Here is a 19,317-nt window from a genome sequence, read left to right as displayed (position 1 = left end):
CAATATTTTATAATGAAATTCATGTATGTATTACCTGATTCTTCAGCTGGTTAAGTGTTTGTCTCAAACTATCTGTTGTTGTCTGGTTACTTTTAAAAAACTCAGCTACTGCTGTATTCAAAATTATTTTATAATCATCTTTGTTTATATCTTGTAGGCAGGCAAGATGCTGCAGACAGACATCGTAATTTCCAGCCTAAAACAAAAATACACAAACAAAATCACATACCAACTTTAAGAACTTTACATTCATTTCCAAATATATTTCATTCATCTTTATTTAAAAGCTTTTACAAAGATATAATTTCCCTAAAAACACTAAAATCACTAGATGAAGTAATAGTCACATCAATTTAAAAATTGTGATATTATTTGAGAAACACAAAAACTTGGTAATGGCTCAAATTATTCCCATTCCTTTCACGATATTTAAACTCTAAAATTAAAGAAATTTAAACCTAAACCTACTCTCTGAAGCTAACTCTTAAATTGGTAGAGAACAAAGATCATAAATTCACGGTGAAAATATTCGTGCTTGACAGATTCTGAAAATGGAACAGATTAAGAGAAGCCATTTCTTACTGCGAAAGCTTGGAAAGCAGTGGTGGCCAACTCCTTCTCCTGATCAGTGACCCCAGAGGGCGGGCCTGTCCCTTCATGCTTCTCTGCTCCCTGATCTGCAAATACACAAGTTTGACAGTTCTTTAGAAGTGACAGCTGTCCAGGGAGAGTGTCCCGAGTCTTCCTCTTAATTGTCTTCTTCCTACTGAAGTTGCCAAAGTCAGACCTTTCTCAACTACGATGAGTAATTAGTATTTTTTGTATTTATTTCTATTTTTTGGTCATGGGGCATGTGTGATCTTAGTTCCCAGACCAGGAATTAAACCCTGCCCCCTGCATGGGAAGTGCAGATTCTTAACCACTGAACCACCAGGGAAGTTTGATAACTAACGTTATAAGTGAGGAATGAAGCAGTCTTTCAAAAACTTAAGAAATGTCTCCCTTTGCTGTGGAAATCCTTATATAAGGATTACAGGACATTCAGGCTGAGAATAAAGTGCTCTCTTAAAAATATCAGATCTGGGACTTCCCTGCCTACCAATGCAGGGGACACACAGGTTCTATCTCTGGTCCAGGAAGAATCCACATGCCACGGGGCAACTAAGCCCGTGTACCACAATTACTGAGCCAGTGCTCTAGAGTCCACAGGCTGCCACTAGACACAGCCTGCATGCAACAATGAGGACCCAGAACAGCCAGAAAGAAAGAAAAACAAATAACTCTTGTCTTAAAAAAAGAATCAGATCTGCCTCCCACCACAGCAATATACCCCAAATCGCACATATTTAAGAACTTATGCTAGGCGCTAGAGACACAAAGAGATTATAAATACAAGGGAGATGCCTTCAAGAAGTTTATAATCCAGTTAGAATGTAGTAACATTTAACAATGAGAAAATGACACTGATAAGAATTCATTAGGTAATTACCAGGCAATGAAGGCTTTCATAGGCTTAGAAATCGAAAAGCCAGGATTAATACATTTAAAAAGCTTCCTTAACAGAAGTTTCCATATATATTAATTATTTCTGCCCTACAATTTACTGTTTTAAAAATTAGTTTTTTATTAAAAAAAAAAATCCCAAATAAATGCAAAAATCTCAGCTAGTGCAAGTTTTAAACTACTCAAGGACAACACCTGTTGAGTCCGAGTGTAAACTGGTCAGACCTCCTGGGAAGTAATCACCAATACCTGTCTATGTACAACGTCTTGACCAAACAACCCCACTTCCAGGTATTCACTCTACAAATACACAAAGATGCTCAATGCAGCACTGTTTATAATAGTGAATGTCTAGAAATAAACACCCTTCAGTTAAGAAAACTGCTAAGTAAACCGTGGTATAGAAATACAATGTCACACTAAACAACTGTTAAAAGCTGAGTCCCTACAATGTGTTGACATGGAGAAACATCCTCAACATCTTCTTAAATAAAAGAAACAGATTGCAAACAGTTTTATACAACAGAGCTCCATGTTTTATAAAAATATATACACAGATACTTATTTCTGAATATATAGAGAGTAAAATTTGGAAGGATAAACATCCAGTTTTTAGTGGTTACCTTCAGGGAGCAGAACAGAAGACAGATTTTCCTTTCCTTCCTATTGCTCTTAACTGTGAGACCCAGGAGGGCTCTGTCTATGGTGCTTTTCTGGATACAAAACTTTCTGACCCCTCCCCTTCATCCTGCCCCCTCCCCCCGCCCCCCCCCCCCCAACATCCTGTCCCATTTCTTGCTTGTAAGAAAAAGCTTCAGACTCCTAGATCTTCTTTAAGTTCAAAGGGCAGATTCAAACAGTAAACAGGGAAGATGGAGCAGTCGAGAAACAGCAGGGCAGGGTCCTGGTTCCTGCTCAATGAATATAGGTATCTCTGAGTTCTTCTGCAGGAACTCAGGCCCCTACCCAAATGGAGGATGGTAACTTCAGGCTAAGCACAAGATTCTGGTTACCTCACCACCAGCCTATCAGAGGAAAGCCATAAACCCTGCAGCTCTCAACCCAGGTTTTGCCTACAAAAACTTTTTGCTGCAAACTGTTGGTGGAGTTTGGGTTTTTTTAGCGCAACCTACCCATTCTCCTTGCTTGGCCCTGCAATAAACCTTTTTCTGCTCCAAATTCTGACACTTTGGTTTGCTTGGCCTCACTGTGCCTCAGGCACACAAACTTGCATTTGACAACAACAGTCTAAATTTTTATAATGATCACTGATCACTTTTTTTTTGTTTGTTTGTTTTGAGTCCTTGTTCCGTTTATTCAAATAATATATATATATAATTTTTTTTCCTCTGTGAAACTGAGTAGAACCAAGGAAGGATAAAAGAAAGCCTCATATATTAAAATTCTTAAATAGATTCTTTGACTTCAAAAGTAAGGGTCAACAGGAGAGGCACAGGCGGTAGGCCCTGACCCAGACACAAGCCACCACAGCCGTCCTGCGAATTGAGGAGGACGGCAAGTCCATTTCTTAAAAAACAAAAAAAGTTCTCGAGGGGAAGAATATAAAATAACCTAAGTTTCAAAAGCAGGACTACTTTCACACTCTTGGCTCTCTACCCCGCACTGTCCTAAGACAGAGTATCTCAAGGTTAAGTTTCCAATGACTCAGCTTTTGCAAACATATATGCAAAGACGTTCCTCGTGAGCAGTCCTGTTTTGGCGATTAATAGCAAGCAATATGCTTGGATTAGAGGTCCGATTTCCACTCAAATGCAGTTTCTCCTCTTCTGGCAAACAAAGCCATGTGCCGAGATCTGGAAATCACGAGCTTCCTAGGTGGGAGGAGGTGCTGTTCGGGTTCACCTGAAAATAGCCTTTCAGATTGGCTGGTGTTTTACAGTCCCCTTTCAAGACCCGGTGTGTGTTGTTGATGACAATAGGGTCGGGGTTGCCGTAGTTGGGCGGGTTTGCATAGGGGTCATAGCCGAGCCGGGCCAGCATGGGGGCGATCTGGGCCATGTCCCTCAACACATCGCCAGGGATGTGGCCAGTCCACTTGGAGAGAGCTTCCAGGTTCACGGGCTTGATGACCTGGTCTGTGGATCGTTCAATCTTGGACAGAGAGACGCTGCCCGGCTTGCCAATGAGGTCCTCATGGTGGAGGACAGCGTCAGTCCAGGCGATGCCCAGGAAGTCGAGGATGAGCTTGAGGGAGCGACGGAGGAGCAGCACCAGCTGCTCGTAGTACACGGGCAGGCACCTGTCCTTGCCCACCTCCATGCACTGCGCGTCCATCACCTCGATGGCCTTGTTCCACTTGGCGAGGCAGTCGCGGTAGCTGCTGAGGTCGAAGCCAGCGGTGGTGATCTTGCGGGTGATCATGGCGTGCACGGAGGCCCGGCCGGCGCGCACCATGAGCAGGAACTTGGAGTTGGGGAAGGGGCGCGACAGGTAGACGGAAGACGAGCGTGAAGGGGTCCTTGTTGCAGAGGACGCGGGCCGGCTCCCCGTGCTTGGCGATCACCTCCAGGATGAAGGCCTGCAGGGCGGCGTCCAGCACCTCGTCCGTCACGCCCGCCTCGTCCAGCCGCAGCTTCTCCCGGCCCGACTTGGACCAGGCCTGGCGCATGGCCAGCACGCGCGGGATGATGCGGGTCTCCTCGCCGCAGCGCACCTCGGGGTGCGCGTCCAGCATGGCGCGCATCAGCGTGGTGCCGATCCGGGGCACGCCCCCGACGAAGATGAGCGGCAAGCGGTACTCCACGCGGTCCGCGCCCACCATCACCAGCTCCTCCTGCTCGGGCCGCATGGTCCGCCGGGGCCCCTGCAGGCCCCCCAGCACCGCCCGGCACTCCAGCACCCGCTGCCCCAGGTGGACGGCCAGCACCAGGGCCAGGGCCAGGCCGGCTGCCAGCAGCGCCCTCCGCACGGACAGGCGCATGCTGGGCCCGGGGCGGGGGGCGCGCTTCAGGGGCAGGCGGGCGGGAGCCGCGCGGCGCTCACATCTTCCCTGGACACACTCATCCCTGGGCTCTGCTGCTCGTGGCTGCTCGCCAGGACGGTCCACCAGCTGAGCCCGTGAGAGGCGCGCCGCCGCAGCCCCGCGCCCAGCGACTCCCAGCTTGCCAGCCGCCCCGGCCAGGGGAGGCGTGGCCGCGGCCTGTTTGTTTTATTTTTAAATGCCTGCCTAGGGACTTGCCTGGTGTTCCAGTGGCTAAGGCTTCACACTCCCAATCCAGGAGGCTGGGTTTCCAGCCCAGAGGAGGAACTAGATTCCATAAGCTGCAACCAAGAGTTCTCATGTTGCCACTAAGGCCCAGTGTAGCCAAATAAACAAATAAAAACAAATATTAGATAAATAAGTGTCTGTCTAAAACTAATGTAAGGTTTAGAAGTATGATAAGCGGTCTAGTGACTGACTGCAAGATCTATCAGATGGAGACTGTGGCAGGGCTGGGATGGGGGGGTTGCTTCTGGATGTGTGAGAATTCATTAAACCATAGGTACTTTTTTGGTGGGGCTGCACTGTTCAGCATGTGGGGTCTTATTTCCCTGACCATGGATCAAACCTGTGCCCCCTGCAGCAGAAGTGTGGAGTCTTAACCCTGGACTACACGGGAAGTCCTGGTATATTTTGATAACAGGAGCATATCAAAGAACCCAGTGTCAAAAGAGCTGATTTTAGGAAGCCCTCAGTTCAATTCAGCCGCTCAGTCATGTCAGACTCTTTGCGACCCCATGGACTGCAGCACACCAGGCTTCCCTGTCCATCACCAACTCCTGGAGCTTGCTCTAACTCATGTCCATCAAGTCAGTGATGCCATCTAACCATCTCATCCTCTATATTCCCCTTCTCCTTCTGCCTTCAATCTTTCCCAGCAGCAGGGTCTTTTCCGCTGAGTCAGTTCTTCACATCAGGTGGCCAAAGTATTGGAGTTTCAGTCTCAGCATCAGTCTTTCCAATGAACACCCAGGACTGATTTCCTTTAGGATGGACTGGTTAGATCTCCTTGCTGTCCAAGGGACTCTCAAGAGTCTTCTCCAACACCACAGGTCAAAGGCATCAATTCTTCAGTGCTCTGCTTTCTTTATACTCTAACTCTCACATCCACACATGACTACTGGAAAAATCATAGCTTTGACTATACGGACCTGTGTCAGTAATGTAATGTATCTGCTTTGTAATATGCTGTCTAAGTTGGTCATGGCTTTTCTTCCAAGGAGCAAGCGTCTTTGAATTTCATGGCTGCAGTCACCATCTGCAGTGATTTTGGAACCCAAGAAAATAAAGTCTGTCACTGTTTCCATTGCTTCCCCATCGATTTGCCATGAACGAAGATGCCATGATCTTCGTTTACTGAGTTTTAAGCCAGCTTTCTCACTCTCCTCTTTCATCAAAAGGCCCTTTAATTCTTCTTCGCTTTCTGCCATAACGGTGGTGTCATCTGCATATCTGAGGTTATTGATAGTTCTCCCTCCAATGTTGATTCCAGCTTGTGTTTCATCCAATCCAGCCATTTTGCATGATGCACTCTGCATATAAGTCAAATAAGCAAGGTGACAATATACAGCCTTGATGTACTTCTTTCTCAATTTGGAACCGATCCATTGTTCCACATCTAGTTCTAACTGTTGCTTCTTGATCTGTATACAGATCTCAGGAGGCAGGTAAGGTGATCTGGTATTCCCCTCTCTTTAAGAATTTTCCACAGTTTGTTGTGATCCACACAGTCAAAGGCTTTGGTGTAGTCAATGAAGCAGAAGTAGATGTTTTTCTGGAACTCTTTTGCTTTTTCGATGATCCAGTGGATGTCGGCAATTTGATCTCTGGTCCCTCTGACTTGAACATTAGGAGGTGCTCGGTTCACACACTGTTGAAGCCTGGCTTGGAGAATTTTGAGCATTACTTTGCTGGTGTGAGAGATGAGCGTGTGGAAGCCCTGGCCAGGCAGGTAACAGCAGTCAGTAAAGACTCCCAGTTTCCCTATCGTCATGGTACAATGAAAACACATGTCTCAGAATTAGTCACATTTCCAGTCTAGTCTCCCCTTGGCCACCTGTCTCTCTGCTTAGAGATGTAACTAAATATTAGCTTCCTTCCCACTTTCCCTATCACAGAACAACTAAGGACTCCATTGTGGCTTTTTTTCTTTAACAAAATACTTATTTCTGCACTTTAAATATACAAATAAACAATGAAATTAGATTTAGTGTGAATAACTCCTTAGATCACTGTGAAACCCCTATTATTAAACTGAATACTCGAGAATCTTTGGAAAAAAAAAAAGGTATTCTGGTATTTGGGTTTATAAGAAGTGTTACTTCTGATAATTAGTTACATAAATTAGTATTTCATTTTCACTTTGCATACAGAGATAAGAACTGAGTCCTAACAGGAAGGAAAAACTAATAGTTTGATGAAGAGAGCTCACTGGTTTAAGAAGACTCTGTCAAACAGCTTTTTCTTTAAAAAGCTAGTAACAGTGAGTTTCTGTTAACTGCTTACACAATACGCCTGCCTGGCAAAACTTTCAAGTGCACAATTAGTAAAGACCAATTTCTTTTTTTGTTTCTTTGTTTGTTTTAGTTCTACAGCTTTATTGCTACCAACCCATCTCCCTCCACCTTTGTGCACACAAGCTCAGTCATGTAACCCCATGGACTGCAGCCCGCCAGGCTCCTCTGTCCATGGACTTTTCCAGGCAAGAATACTGGAGTGGGTTGCCATTTCCTTCTCCAACCAATTTCTTTAAAATGTGTAAAAATAAGGACACAGGATTTTAGGATCCCCAAAAAGCAAAGTATGAGTTTAGATCGAGATGGAACCTCAACTCTAGGTATAGTCATCATATTAACAATGAACATAAATATTAATACTTAAAAATTTTTTAAAGGAACCCTGATGTATCTCCCCTCATACAGAAGTTCACTAAGTTGAAACCAAATACCCCAAATTCTTAGTTTGCCATCAAGTTATCTCCACAGCTTTTTCTAAAATACAGCCTCTCTACATTAGATGGCATTCTTTAACAGGGCTTCTGGGTCCAAACGTCATTTATAAATTGTGATTTATAAATACAGGGCAGAGGTAAACACAAGACAATTCACCAAGGCACTGACGAGTCAAGCGCTACTTTCCACCAGAAGCAGACTGGTTCATGTGGCTACGGCTATCATTATCCTTCAGAAACTGTGCTGGTGGTGGTGTAGTCACTTCAGCCGTGTCTGATTCTGCGACCCCACGGACTGGAGCCCACGAGCCCACCAGGCTCCTCTGTCCATGGGATTCTCCAGGCAAGAACACTCGAGTGGGTTGCTCTCTCCTCCTCTAAGGAATCTCTCCTACCCAGGGCTCAAACCCAGGTCTCCTGCACTACAGGCAGGAGACTGAGCCACCCGGGAAGCCCCTAGAAACTGCAAATCTCCTAAAATCCTCTAAATAAGGACAGAAGCACTTTGATAAGCTAGACTTAAAGGCTGACAAGAGACTCCGAAACAGACATTTTAGAGAACTGAGCTCATAAACAGCCTCTTACATGTTAACCAGCCATTATTCTACCTATATTCTTTTACTTCAAGATAAAACTTAAGGGAAAAAAATCCTATTTCAATGGGATTACAAATTTTATTTTCCTTATCTTCATGCACTTTTCAAGTTATCTCCAAGGAACAGTCTTTAAAACATTCATTTTGGAGGTAACTTACTGACTTCTTACCAGAAAGAGTCTGCACATAGTTCCACAATGTGTCTTTATTTGTCCAAAAATAGTCTCCGTTGCCAATTGAAAGAGTATATGACCGTTCATCCATAAGCTTGACCTTCCTTCTACTCTGGCCTAATGAACAGGGCTGACCATGGAGGCGTACAGAGCTCTTTGGCACACAAACCTTGACGCTTTTTAAGCCAACAGGCTTCATCTCTAACCAAACAATCAGGTTTAAACTAAGTAGAAAAGAAACACACCACTTTCCCCAAACTGAAAAAAGTCAGTTAACTGAAAGCCCAGACAGATTCTAGTACAGAATGTTAATGATTCAAATCTGATTGGAGGAGCATCTTCCATACAAGTTACACTTTTCCAAATAGAGCTCCAATGAGGTTCAAGAAAGAAAAGTTTCCCGCCAAGACAAAAGAAATGAAGGCCTAACGAAGTCTGCTGCTATACTCGCAAAACAGTGTTGATGCCTTTGTGAAAGAAAATTTTAAGTAAGAAGGATGCCATTTCAAAGAAAAATAATTCAGGTTTACCAAAGCCACCATCCAGCTAAGGTTCACAAACCTCACATGTGGTTTTCTATCACTGGACCAGTATACGTGTCTTAGCAAAGTCCTACATGGGATGGCCGATTTCTCCACAGCTCAGAGGAGTACCATGGTGACCAGCAAGGCCACAGACCTGAACTCAGAAGACATAAAGGACAGAATGAATAGCAAGCACCAGGAATATCAGCATACACTGGGGAAGACAGGCAAAGCAGAACACCACCAGCGCGGATAAGCATTTTTATTTTCATACCTGAGAGTAGTCTGGGGGCACAGATTTACTCTAGTTTTCACATATTAATACTTATTAATTTATGAATTCAAAAAGCTGAGATTTTTCCTCAAACTTTCACATTCAACTTAAGACATCTTACCCTATTTGGAGTTTTCATTTTAAAGGGCTGTGATGAATGTTTGATTTCACTTACCCTTTCAAACATAAAATTTTAACTACTTTAAATAATTTAATATAACCCATTTTAGGAACAACCTTTGACTTGAAAATACAAAATTTCCTAAGAACTCAAACAGCTTATAAATCTAAAAAATTAAGCTTATGAAAACAGTGACTCTTTAATTATGTGCATGCAATAATATAGAACGGCTTAAATTTACAATCACAACTCTAAGTCAATTATTTACTCAATTATACATTTTAAGTTGGAATTATAACACTAAATTCTTTTTTTTTTTTTTTAGTTCTACCACTTTATTGCTACCAACCCATTTCCCTCCACCCTCGTGCACACATGCTCAGTCATGTAATCCCATGGACTTCAGCCCGCCAGACTCCTCTGTCCATGGACTTTTCCAGGCAAGAATACTGGAGTGGGTTGCCATTTCCTTCTCCAGAATTATAACACTAAATTCTTAAATGTTAAAAACACTTAAAATATCCTATGTAGATCACTTAAAAACTATGTACAGACTCCATTAACTACACTTTGATTAAAAAATAAAAAGGTTTAAAAAAACACAGATTCCTTACTGGACCTTGGAAAAAGCAAATGGCAAGACAGCATTGCACAGTTTATTTCTTCTTTTGCATACATATACACATATACATGGTTTTCCCTGGTGGCTCAAGTGGTAAAGAATTTGCCTGCAATGTGGGAGACTGGGGTTCAATCCCTGGGTGGGGAAGATCTCCTGGAGAAGGGGTGACAACCCACTCCAGTATTCTTGCCTGGAGAATTCCATGGACAGAGGAGCCTGGAGGGCTACAGTCCATGGGGTCGCAAAGAGTCGGACACGTGTGTGTGTGTGTGTGTGTGTGTGTGTGTGTATGAACATATATTTGATGTGAGCTTGGATAGTCTGGAAGAACACACAAACTCAGTTACCTGGAGAGTGAGACTTGGCAGAAGTGATAGAGGACTTCATCTTTTTTTCCTTATATACTTAATAACAATCAAAATGTTGGGGTGTTTTAAATAAAATAAAAGTAGCCTTGGCTTCAAGTTCTCTCATTTCGTTTGTTCTTCCTACCATTAAAAAAAAAAAAATCTTTCCTGGAGTATAGCTGCTTTCCAATGTTGTTAGTTTCTGCTGTACAGCAAAGTGGATCAGCTCCACGTATACATGCGCCCCCTCTTTTCTGGGCTGCCTCCCCATACAGGTCACCGCAGAGCAGAGTTCCCTGCGCTGGACAGCAGGTTCTCATTAGTTATTTTCTTATACAGAGTATCAGTAGGAATATATATGTCAATCCCAGTCTCCCAGTTCATCCCACATTCCTCCTTTCCCCTTGGTGTCCATATTTTGGTTCTCTATGTCTGTGTGTCTATTTCTACTTTGTAAATAAGATCGTCTATACCACCATTTTTTCAGATTGCACATATACGCTTTAAGACATGATATCTGTCTTTTTCCTTCTGACTTACTTCACTCTATATGACAGTCACCAGGTCCATTCATGTCTTCTTGACATTTTTACAGTCATTCTGGCTCAAGATTTCAAAGCCATCTTTAAATACTCTTCTCCTGACTTCCAATTACTCATCTGGTCGTCTTTCCCTTTTTCACGTAATCAGCAAACACACACCTTACCTCAGCTGATCGTCACAAGCTATAACCAGGTGAGGTAAATAAATCAGGAAGCTACTAGGAATAAATTAAGAGACTATTAGGACCCCATTTTACAAATGAAGAACAGGTTTAATTTAGAACCTTTTTCAAGTAGCAAGGCTTCATGCTCACCAAGCATTCCCAATCATCCACAAGTTCTGTCAATTTCACTCCTTCAACGATTCTCACACCTGCCTCTCTTCTCCATCAACCCCTACCCTAAAGTAACACTGGTCAGCATTTTTAAAAACCAGGGCCTACGTTGAGCCCATTTAACCTCTTTCCAAAACTGTGAAGTAGATATTATCATTCTCTTTCGCCACACAGGAAAACTGAGGCTTAAAAAAATGGTTTCTTAAAATCTGCCCAAGGTCACACAAATAAGTGGCACAAGCAGGATGAACCTAGGCTGTCTGATGTCACACCCCAGGCTCCTAACTCTTCATCAGTTCTTACCTGGATCACTTAAAACATGAACTCATGGACTAGTGGCTGAGACTTTGCACTCTCAAGGCAGGGTGCCCGGGTTCTCTTTCCGGTCAGGGAACTAGATCTCACACGCTGCCACTAAAAGATCCTGGAGGCCCCTGCTGAAATCTCTAAGGCTCCTCTTTAGTTAGAAAGAAATTCCACCTTCTTCCATGGCCTGTATAAGGCTGGAAGAAGCTGGCCTCTGCCACAATTCTAACTTGGCCTCTTGCCATGCGTCCTCCGCTTACTAGGCTATGAACACGTTGAGTGCTTTGATACACCAGCTATTGGTCTAGGAGCTGGAGGTAGCACACGACTAAAGAGACAAATGTGCTTGTCCTCATGGTGCTTATGCTCCAGGGGGTCTTCCTGCTGTCCAAGGGGTCTGCACAGTAGATACTCCTCCCACCTGTATCCTTCTTCCCCCATTCGGTCGGCTGGCTCTTTATCTTAGGGTCTTTGTTCGAATGTCGTCTCTAACAGAGCCCTTCCTCCTCTCATCAATCCACTCAAAGTAGGATCCCTGCTCACAGTTATCCTCTATCCTCTTATTTTCTCTTCACATTTTTTTTTTGGGGGGGCCACACCATGCATCATGTGAGATTTCAGTTCCCTGTCCAGGGATGGAACCCACACTCCCTGTAGAGGAAGCGTGCAATCTTAACCACTGAATCCTTAGGCAAGTCCCTCGTCACAATTTTTCACAGCTTGGAAATCCTAATTACTAAGGACAGAGACTTTGCAGTGCCTGGCAGGGTAGGCTAAACTGGTGAATATTTACTGAAAGAGATGGGAATCCAGACCACCTGACCTGCCTCTTGAGAAACCTGTATGCAGGTCGGGAAGCAACAGTTAGAACTGGACATGAAACAACAGACTGGTTCCAAATAGGAAAACGAGTACGTCAAGGCTGTATGTTGTCACCCTGTTGATTTAACTTCTATGCAGAGTACATTATGAGAAACGCTGGGCTGGGTGAAACAGAAGCTGGAATCAAGATTGCCAGGAGAAATATCAATAACCTCAGATATGCAGATGACACCACCCTTATGGCAGAAAGTGAAGAGGAACTAAAAAGCCTCTTGATGAAAGTGAAAGAGGAGAGTGAAAAAGTTGGCTTAAAGCTCAACATTCAGAAAACTAAGATCATGGCATCTGGTCCCATCACCTCATGGGAAACAGATGGGGAGACAGTGGAAACAGTGTCAGGCTTTATTTTGGGGGGCTCCAAAATCACTGCAGATGGTGACTGCAATCAAGAAATTAAAAGACGCTTACTCCTTGGAATGAAAGTTATGACCAACCTAGATAGCATATTAAAAAGCAGAGATATTACTTTGCCAACAAAGGTCCGTCTGGTCAAGGCTATGGTTTTTCCAGTGGTCATGTACGGATGTGAGAGCTGGACTGTGAAGAAAGTTGAGTGCCAAAAAATTGATGCTTTTGAACTGTGGTGTTGGAGAAGACTCTTGAGAGTCCCTTGGACTGCAAGGAGATCCAACCAGTCCACCCTAAAGGAGATCAGTCCTGGGTGTTCATTGAAAGGACTGATGCTGAAGCTGAAACTCCAATACTTTGGCCACCTCATGTGAAGAGTTGACTCATTGGAAAAGACCCTGAAGCTTAGGAGGGGTTGGGGGCAGGAGGAGAAGGGGACGACAGAGGATGAGATTGCTGGATGGCATCACCGACTCGATGGACATGAGTCTGAGTAAACTCTGGGAGTTGGTGATGGACAGGGAGGCCTGGCATGCTGCAGTTCATGGGGTCACAAGGAGTCAGACACGACTGAGCAACTGAACTGAACTGAATACCACAACATTATCTGGTTTCAGTTTCTGGGCTTCCAGTGTTGTTTTATATAAATCTATCCTTACTTACTTAATACAAAGTCAACCTCATTATCCAGGCAGGAAGCTTCCTACAGGGTGGGCTATAAGCTTAAACCAATGAAAGCAACAGGTCCCAAATCATTCTAAACAGTATTTTTCTGTGACACATATCACATAGCTCTTCCCAAATAGGAGTGTCACTATTTCAGGGCTGTCTCTAACAGACTGAAGAGGAGATAGTCAAAAGCAGGGACTGTGTCACATACATTTCTTCAACATCAAAGGCAGGGCTTGGCATTCAATTCTGGTGAACCAAAGAATGATTACGTAGAAGAATAACGGAGGTTAAGACTTGAAAACTAGATAGATTTCAGAGCTAAAAAGGTCATTCCAGGCAAGTGCACTGATATGGACAAGTAGGAATGGTAAACCTTGGGGAGAGACAATGTCCTAAATGGAGAAGGGATATGCTGGTCAGCTTTCCCCTTCATGGATCACAGCCTTACTGTGGCGAAGGGGCTTTGTAACTCAATGAAGCTATAAGCCATGCCATGCAGGGCCACCAAAGACGATGAGTTACAGTGAAGAGTTCTGACAAGATGTGGTCCATTGGAGGAGGAAACGGCAATCCATTCCAGTATTCTTGCCTGGAGAACCCATGGACATGAGTACCTGTATGAAAGGCAAAAAGATATGACACTGGAAGATGAGCCCCCCAGGTGGGAAGGGGTCCCATATGCTACTGGGGAAGAGCAGAGGGCAATTACCAATAGCTCCAGAAAGAATGAAGTGGCTGAGCCAACATGGGAACAACACTCAGCTATGGATGTGTGTGGTTGTAAAGTCTGCATAGGAACCTGGAATGTTAGGTCCATTAATCAAAATAAATTGGACGTGGTCAAGCAGGAGATGGCAAGAGTGAACATCAACATTCTAGGAATCAGTGAACTAAAGTGGATGGGAATGGGTGAATTTAATCCAGATGACCATCTACCACTGTGGGCAAGAATCCCTCAGAAGAAACTGAGAAGCCCTCATGGTCAACAAGAGTCCAAAATGCATTACTCGGGTGCAATCTCAAAAACAACGAAGTAATCAGTTCGTTTCCAAGGCAAACCATCCAACATCATAGTAACTAGAGTCTATGCCCCAACCATTGATGCTGAAGAAGCTGAAGCTGACCAGTTCTATGAAGACCTATGGGCTTTCCAGGTGGCTCAGATGGTAGAGAATCTGCCTGCAATGCAGGAGACCCAGGACTGATCCCTGGGTCAGGAGGATCCCCTGAACAAGGGAATGGCTACCCACTCCAGTATTCTTGCCAAGAGAATTCCAAGGACAGAGGAGCTTCTAGAACGAACACCAAAAAAAAAAAAAGATGTCCTTTTCATCATAGGGGATTGGCATGCAAAAGTAGGAAGTCAAGACAAACCCAGAATAATAGGCAAGTTTGGCCACAGAGTGAAAATGAAGAAGGGCAAAGGCTAACAGAGTTCTGTCAAGAGAACATGCTGGTCATATCAAACACCCTTTTCCGACAACCCAGGAGACGACTCTACACATGGACATCACCAGATGATCAATGGCGAAATCAGACTGATTATGTTCTTTGCAGCCAACGATGCAGACTCTGTATGTAGTCAGCAAAAACAAGACTTGGGGCTGAATGTGGTTCAGATCATGATCTCCTTACTGCAAAATTCAGGCTTAAACTGAAGAGAGCAGATAAAACCACCAGGCCTTTCACGTATAACCTAAATCAAACCCCTTATACAGTGGAGATAATGAATAGATTCAAGGGATTAGATCTGGAGTGCCTGAAGAATTACGGACAGAGGTTTGTAACACTGTACAGAAGGCAGTGAACAAAACCAACCCAAAGAAAAACAAATGTAATAAGGCAAAGTGGCTGTCTGAGGAGGCTTTCTAAATGGCTGAGGAAAGAAGAGAAATCAAAGGCAAGGGACAAAGGGAAAGATATACCCAACTGAATGCAGACTTCCAGAGAATAGCAAGGAGGGACAAGAAGGCCTTCTTAAGTGACCAATGCAAAGAAATAGAGGAAAACAATAGAATGGGAAAGACTAGAGATCTCTTTAAGAAAATTAGAGATATCAAGGGAACATCTCATGCAAGGACTGGCATGATAAAGGACAGAAATGGTATGGACCTAACAGAAGCAGAAGAGATTAAGAAGAGGTGGCAAAAATACATAGAAGAACTATACAAAAAAGGTCATAATGACTAAGATAACCACAATGGTGTGGTCACTCACCTAGAGCCACACATCCTGGAATGTGAAGTTAAGTGGGCCTTAGGAAGGAAGCATCACTACAAACAAAGCTAGTGGAGGTGATGGAATTCCAGCTAAGCTATTTCAAATCCTGAAAGATGATGCTGTGAAAGTGCTGCACTCAATATGCCAGTAAATTTGGAAAACTCAGCAGTGGCCACAGGAGTGGAAAAGGTCAGTTTTCATTCCAATCCCAAAGAAAGGCAATGCCAAAGAATGTTCAAACTACTGTACAATTGCACTCATTTCATGTAAGTAAGGTAATACTCAAAATCCTTCAAGCTAGGCTTCAACAGCACCTGAACTGAGAACTTCCAGGTGTATAAGCTGGGTTTCGAAGGGGCAGAGGAGCCAGACATGGAATTGTCATTGTTCTTTGGAACATGGAAGAAGCAAGGGAGTTCCAGAAAAACTTCTGCTTCACTGACTACAATAAAGTACTTGACTGTGGGGATCACAACAAATTGTGGAAAATTCTTAAAGAGATGGGATTACCAGATCACCTTAACTGTCTCCTGAGAAACTTGTATGTGGCTCAGAAAGCAACAGTTAGAACTGGACGTGGAGCAACTGACATGCAAAATTAGGAAAGGAGTAAAAAAAGGCTGTATATTGTCACCTTGGTTATTTAACTTCTATGCAAAGTTCATCGTGTGAAATGCTGGGCTGGATGAAATAACAAGCTGGAATCAAGACTGTTGGAAGAAGTATCAACAACCTCAGATACGCAGATGATGCCACTCTAATGGCAGAAAGCAAAGAGGAATGAAAGAGCCTCCTGATGAGGGTGAAACAGGAGAGTGAAAAACCTGGCTTGAAACTCAACATTCAAAAAACTAAGATCATGGCATCTGGTCCCATCACTTTACAGGAAATAGAAGAGGAAAAAGTGGAAGCATTGATAGACTGGTATGTATAGTCAAAGCTATGGTTTTTCTAGTAGTCATGGTTTTTCTAGTAGGGATGTGACAGTTGGACCATAAAGAAGGCTGAGAGCTTAAGAATTCATGCTTTCAAACTGTGGTGCTGGAGAAGACTCTTGAGAGCCCCCCGGACTGCAAAGAATTCAAACCAGTCAATACTAAAGGAAATTAAGCCTGAAAAGTCATTGGTGAACTGTTGCTGAAACTCTAATACTTTGGCCACCTGATGTGAAGAGTGGACTCACTGGAAAAGACTCTGATGCTGGGAAAGATTGAAAGCAAAAGGAGAAGGGGGCAGCAGAGGATGAAAGGGTTAGACAGCATTATGGAGTCAATGGACAAGAATCTTAGCAAACTCTGGGAGAGAGTGAAGAACAGAGGAGCCTGGCAGGCAACCATCCATGGAATCACAAAGAGTAGGATGTGACTTAGCAACTGATCAACAACAACATGCTGGTCCCCTTGGTCCAGACATGGACAGGCCAAGCTTATTCCCTGCGTGGAACTTTCTCTCAACCCAACCCTCCCCATTCCATAAGGCTCACTCCATTTCACTGGGGTGTCGGCTCAAATATCACCTCATGAGAGGCTTTTCCTGACCAGCCTACCTAAAGTTCTCTAGCGTGCTCTAAATGCTTAGCCCCACTTTCTAGATCTTTTCTCTTGTTTTTCTTAGATTACTGAAGAGATGCTCTAACGATTTTACTTATCTGTACCTGTATTAGGATCCGGACGGTTCCCTGAAGTAGGAAATGGCAACCCACTCCACTATTCTTGCCTGGAAAATTTCATGGACAGAGGAGCCTGACGGGCTACAGTCCAAGGGGTTGAAAAGAATCAGCACCTGATCACACATGCATGTATCAGGATTGGCTCACTTTAATTTCAAATCCAGTTTGTCAATTATTGAGATCAGGATCTAATTAAAAAACCCTGCAGCACATTTTCTTTTCCTTCTTAAAAAATATATACATTTTATTGTGAAAAGTCTGTGTTGACCACTCCTAAAACCTATAATTTAAGCGCCTTCCAACAAAACGTGGATGGATGCCACAGAGAACAGTATTTTCTTACAGGAAACAGGTACCAAGATCGTCCCAGAGGTAGGCAGGAAAGAATTTTATATTCCTCAATGGAGAAGATTCTAGGAGTGGAGTAGTAATCCATAAACAAACCCGTCGAGATTAGTTAATCTTGATGAACTAGGGAGAAAAAGGTTCTAAATAACAAGACCCTAGAGAGCACATGGGCTTCCCGGGTGGCTCAGAGATTAAAGCGTCTGCCCGCAATGCGGGAGACCTGGGTTCGATCCCTGGGTCGGGAAGATCCCCTGGAGAAGGTAAGCGGCAACCCACTCCAGTATTCTTGCCTGGAGAATCCCATGGATGGAGGAGCCTGGTGGGCTACGTTAGTCCATGGGCTCGCAAAGAGTCGGACACGACTGAGCGACTTCACTTTCACTTTCAGAGAGCACAGACCGAAGTGAGACACGATAATGTTATGTCTATCTCAATAAGTGATTTTCACAAAGTTAATTGCACGGGACGTCACTGACCACAGGCAGGCTGGTGTGGCCGAAGCCACCCAGGTTAAGCGTCGTAGCCTGAGCCACGGGCATCACGGCAGCTGCGTCTCCGGGCTGAAGTTTCCTTGCTCTGCCTTCCCCAGAGAGAAGTCGAAAAGTCTGTGAAACGGCCATCTGGATTCATGCTTTTTAAACCAAAGATATTCGGCAGAGCAAGGCAAAGGCGACCAGAAGCGGCTTCATGTTGCACTTGGTAAGAAACTACTGAACCTGGGGCCCAAAGACTCACATTAGCGGCGGCGGAGGGAGGATCTAAGGGAGAGAAACGCACGCCCCAAAGGGAGTAGCCCCGAAGTCCCCACCTGGGGCCCCGCGGCAGCAGCGCAGGGTTTGCCCGCTCCCGCCGCTCCAGCGCGCGGGCGCGGGCGCCTCACCTGCAGGCTTGTCTGCAGCCATCTTCCCGCCTCGGCTCGGATTCTTCCCTGCAGGTGGCGTGGCCTTCACTCCAGCTGCCCAGCTGGCTGCTGTCCTGGACGTCGGAGGACGAGCCTGCGCCCACCCCGGCTCCGGGCCCCTGGGTTCCGGCCTGGGGAGTGGGCAGACGGCGGGCGAAGGAAGTGACGAAGGCTAGTTCGCGTCGTCTAGCAACAACAACACCAGCGTCCCCTGCCCCGGCGGCGCCACCGCCTCCACTTACGCGCGGCTTCCGCCCCGCGGAGTCCCCTGACACATTACTTCCGGGCGCCGCGGCAGGCGTGGGAACTGCGCCTGGCCCCGCCCTACGCCAGCGTCCTCGGTGCCCCGCCCCCACGGCGTGAGCGCGCCGGCCGGCGTGCGCCCGCCCCCGCGTCTGCGCGTGTGCGGGACGGGCTGGGCTGTACAGGGTCCCTTGTGCTTATACTGGTCACGATTGGTGAGTATGCGAATTCTTGTCCCTTGTTTCACGTGAAACCACAACTACACCTCATATCTATGTGTTAAGCATTGAGCCTTGCACTTGGCTTGTACACCTGTAATAATTTCTCACAGCTTTGTGAGCAGGCACAGTTGCAGGTCCGTGTTTGAAAGCAAAATAAAACATTTTCTTTTAGAAGTTTTAGATTTACATAAAAATTGCAGATGATACTTGGAGCTTGTGTACTCCTCATCTTGTTGTGAGGAGCTTGAATAATTATTCGAGACATACCCTACGGAGGTACGTCTGTCACATATGAGAAACCACCTCGGTGGGTATATTATTATTAACTAAATTCAGTGTTTTAAAATTTTTAAAAACTTTTTTTTTCAGCTAGTGCCCCTTTTCTGTTCCAGGATCTTGTCCAAGACGCCAGATTAAATTTACTCATGTATTCTTAGGCTTTTTTTTTTTTTTACTATGCCCCGCGGCTTGTGCGATGTTAGTTTCCCTCACCAGGTATCTAACCTAGGCGGGCATCAGA

The 19,317-nt window shown here is 44.7% G+C and overlaps 1 protein-coding gene and 1 pseudogene across 2 annotated transcripts in view; both read right to left on the bottom strand.

Moving 5' to 3' along the window:
- The window catches only part of CNOT10 (CCR4-NOT transcription complex subunit 10), a 60,775-nt gene extending 42,161 nt beyond the window's left edge, over positions 1-18,614 (bottom strand). The window contains exons 1-3 of one of the 2 annotated variants that reach the window (XM_061127681.1): positions 18,313-18,614; positions 583-677; positions 35-196 (exon numbers count right to left, since the gene is read on the bottom strand). In XM_061127681.1, coding sequence (XP_060983664.1) covers positions 35-196; positions 583-677; positions 18,313-18,334 — 279 coding nt within the window. In that variant the 5' untranslated portion in view covers positions 18,335-18,614. The remainder of the gene's footprint in view (positions 1-34; positions 197-582; positions 678-18,312) is intronic. The other variant, XM_061127680.1, reaches the window with a different exon arrangement.
- On the bottom strand, positions 2,800-4,632 carry LOC133045553 (protein-tyrosine sulfotransferase 2-like; annotated as a pseudogene).
- Positions 18,615-19,317: the final 703 nt, after the last annotated feature.

This window comes from Dama dama, chromosome 24 (assembly GCF_033118175.1).
Source record: "Dama dama isolate Ldn47 chromosome 24, ASM3311817v1, whole genome shotgun sequence".
Classification (NCBI taxonomy): Eukaryota; Metazoa; Chordata; class Mammalia; order Artiodactyla; family Cervidae; genus Dama; species Dama dama.
Note: the sequence above shows the minus strand (reverse complement) of the source record. Positions and strands in the feature narration are given on the sequence as shown.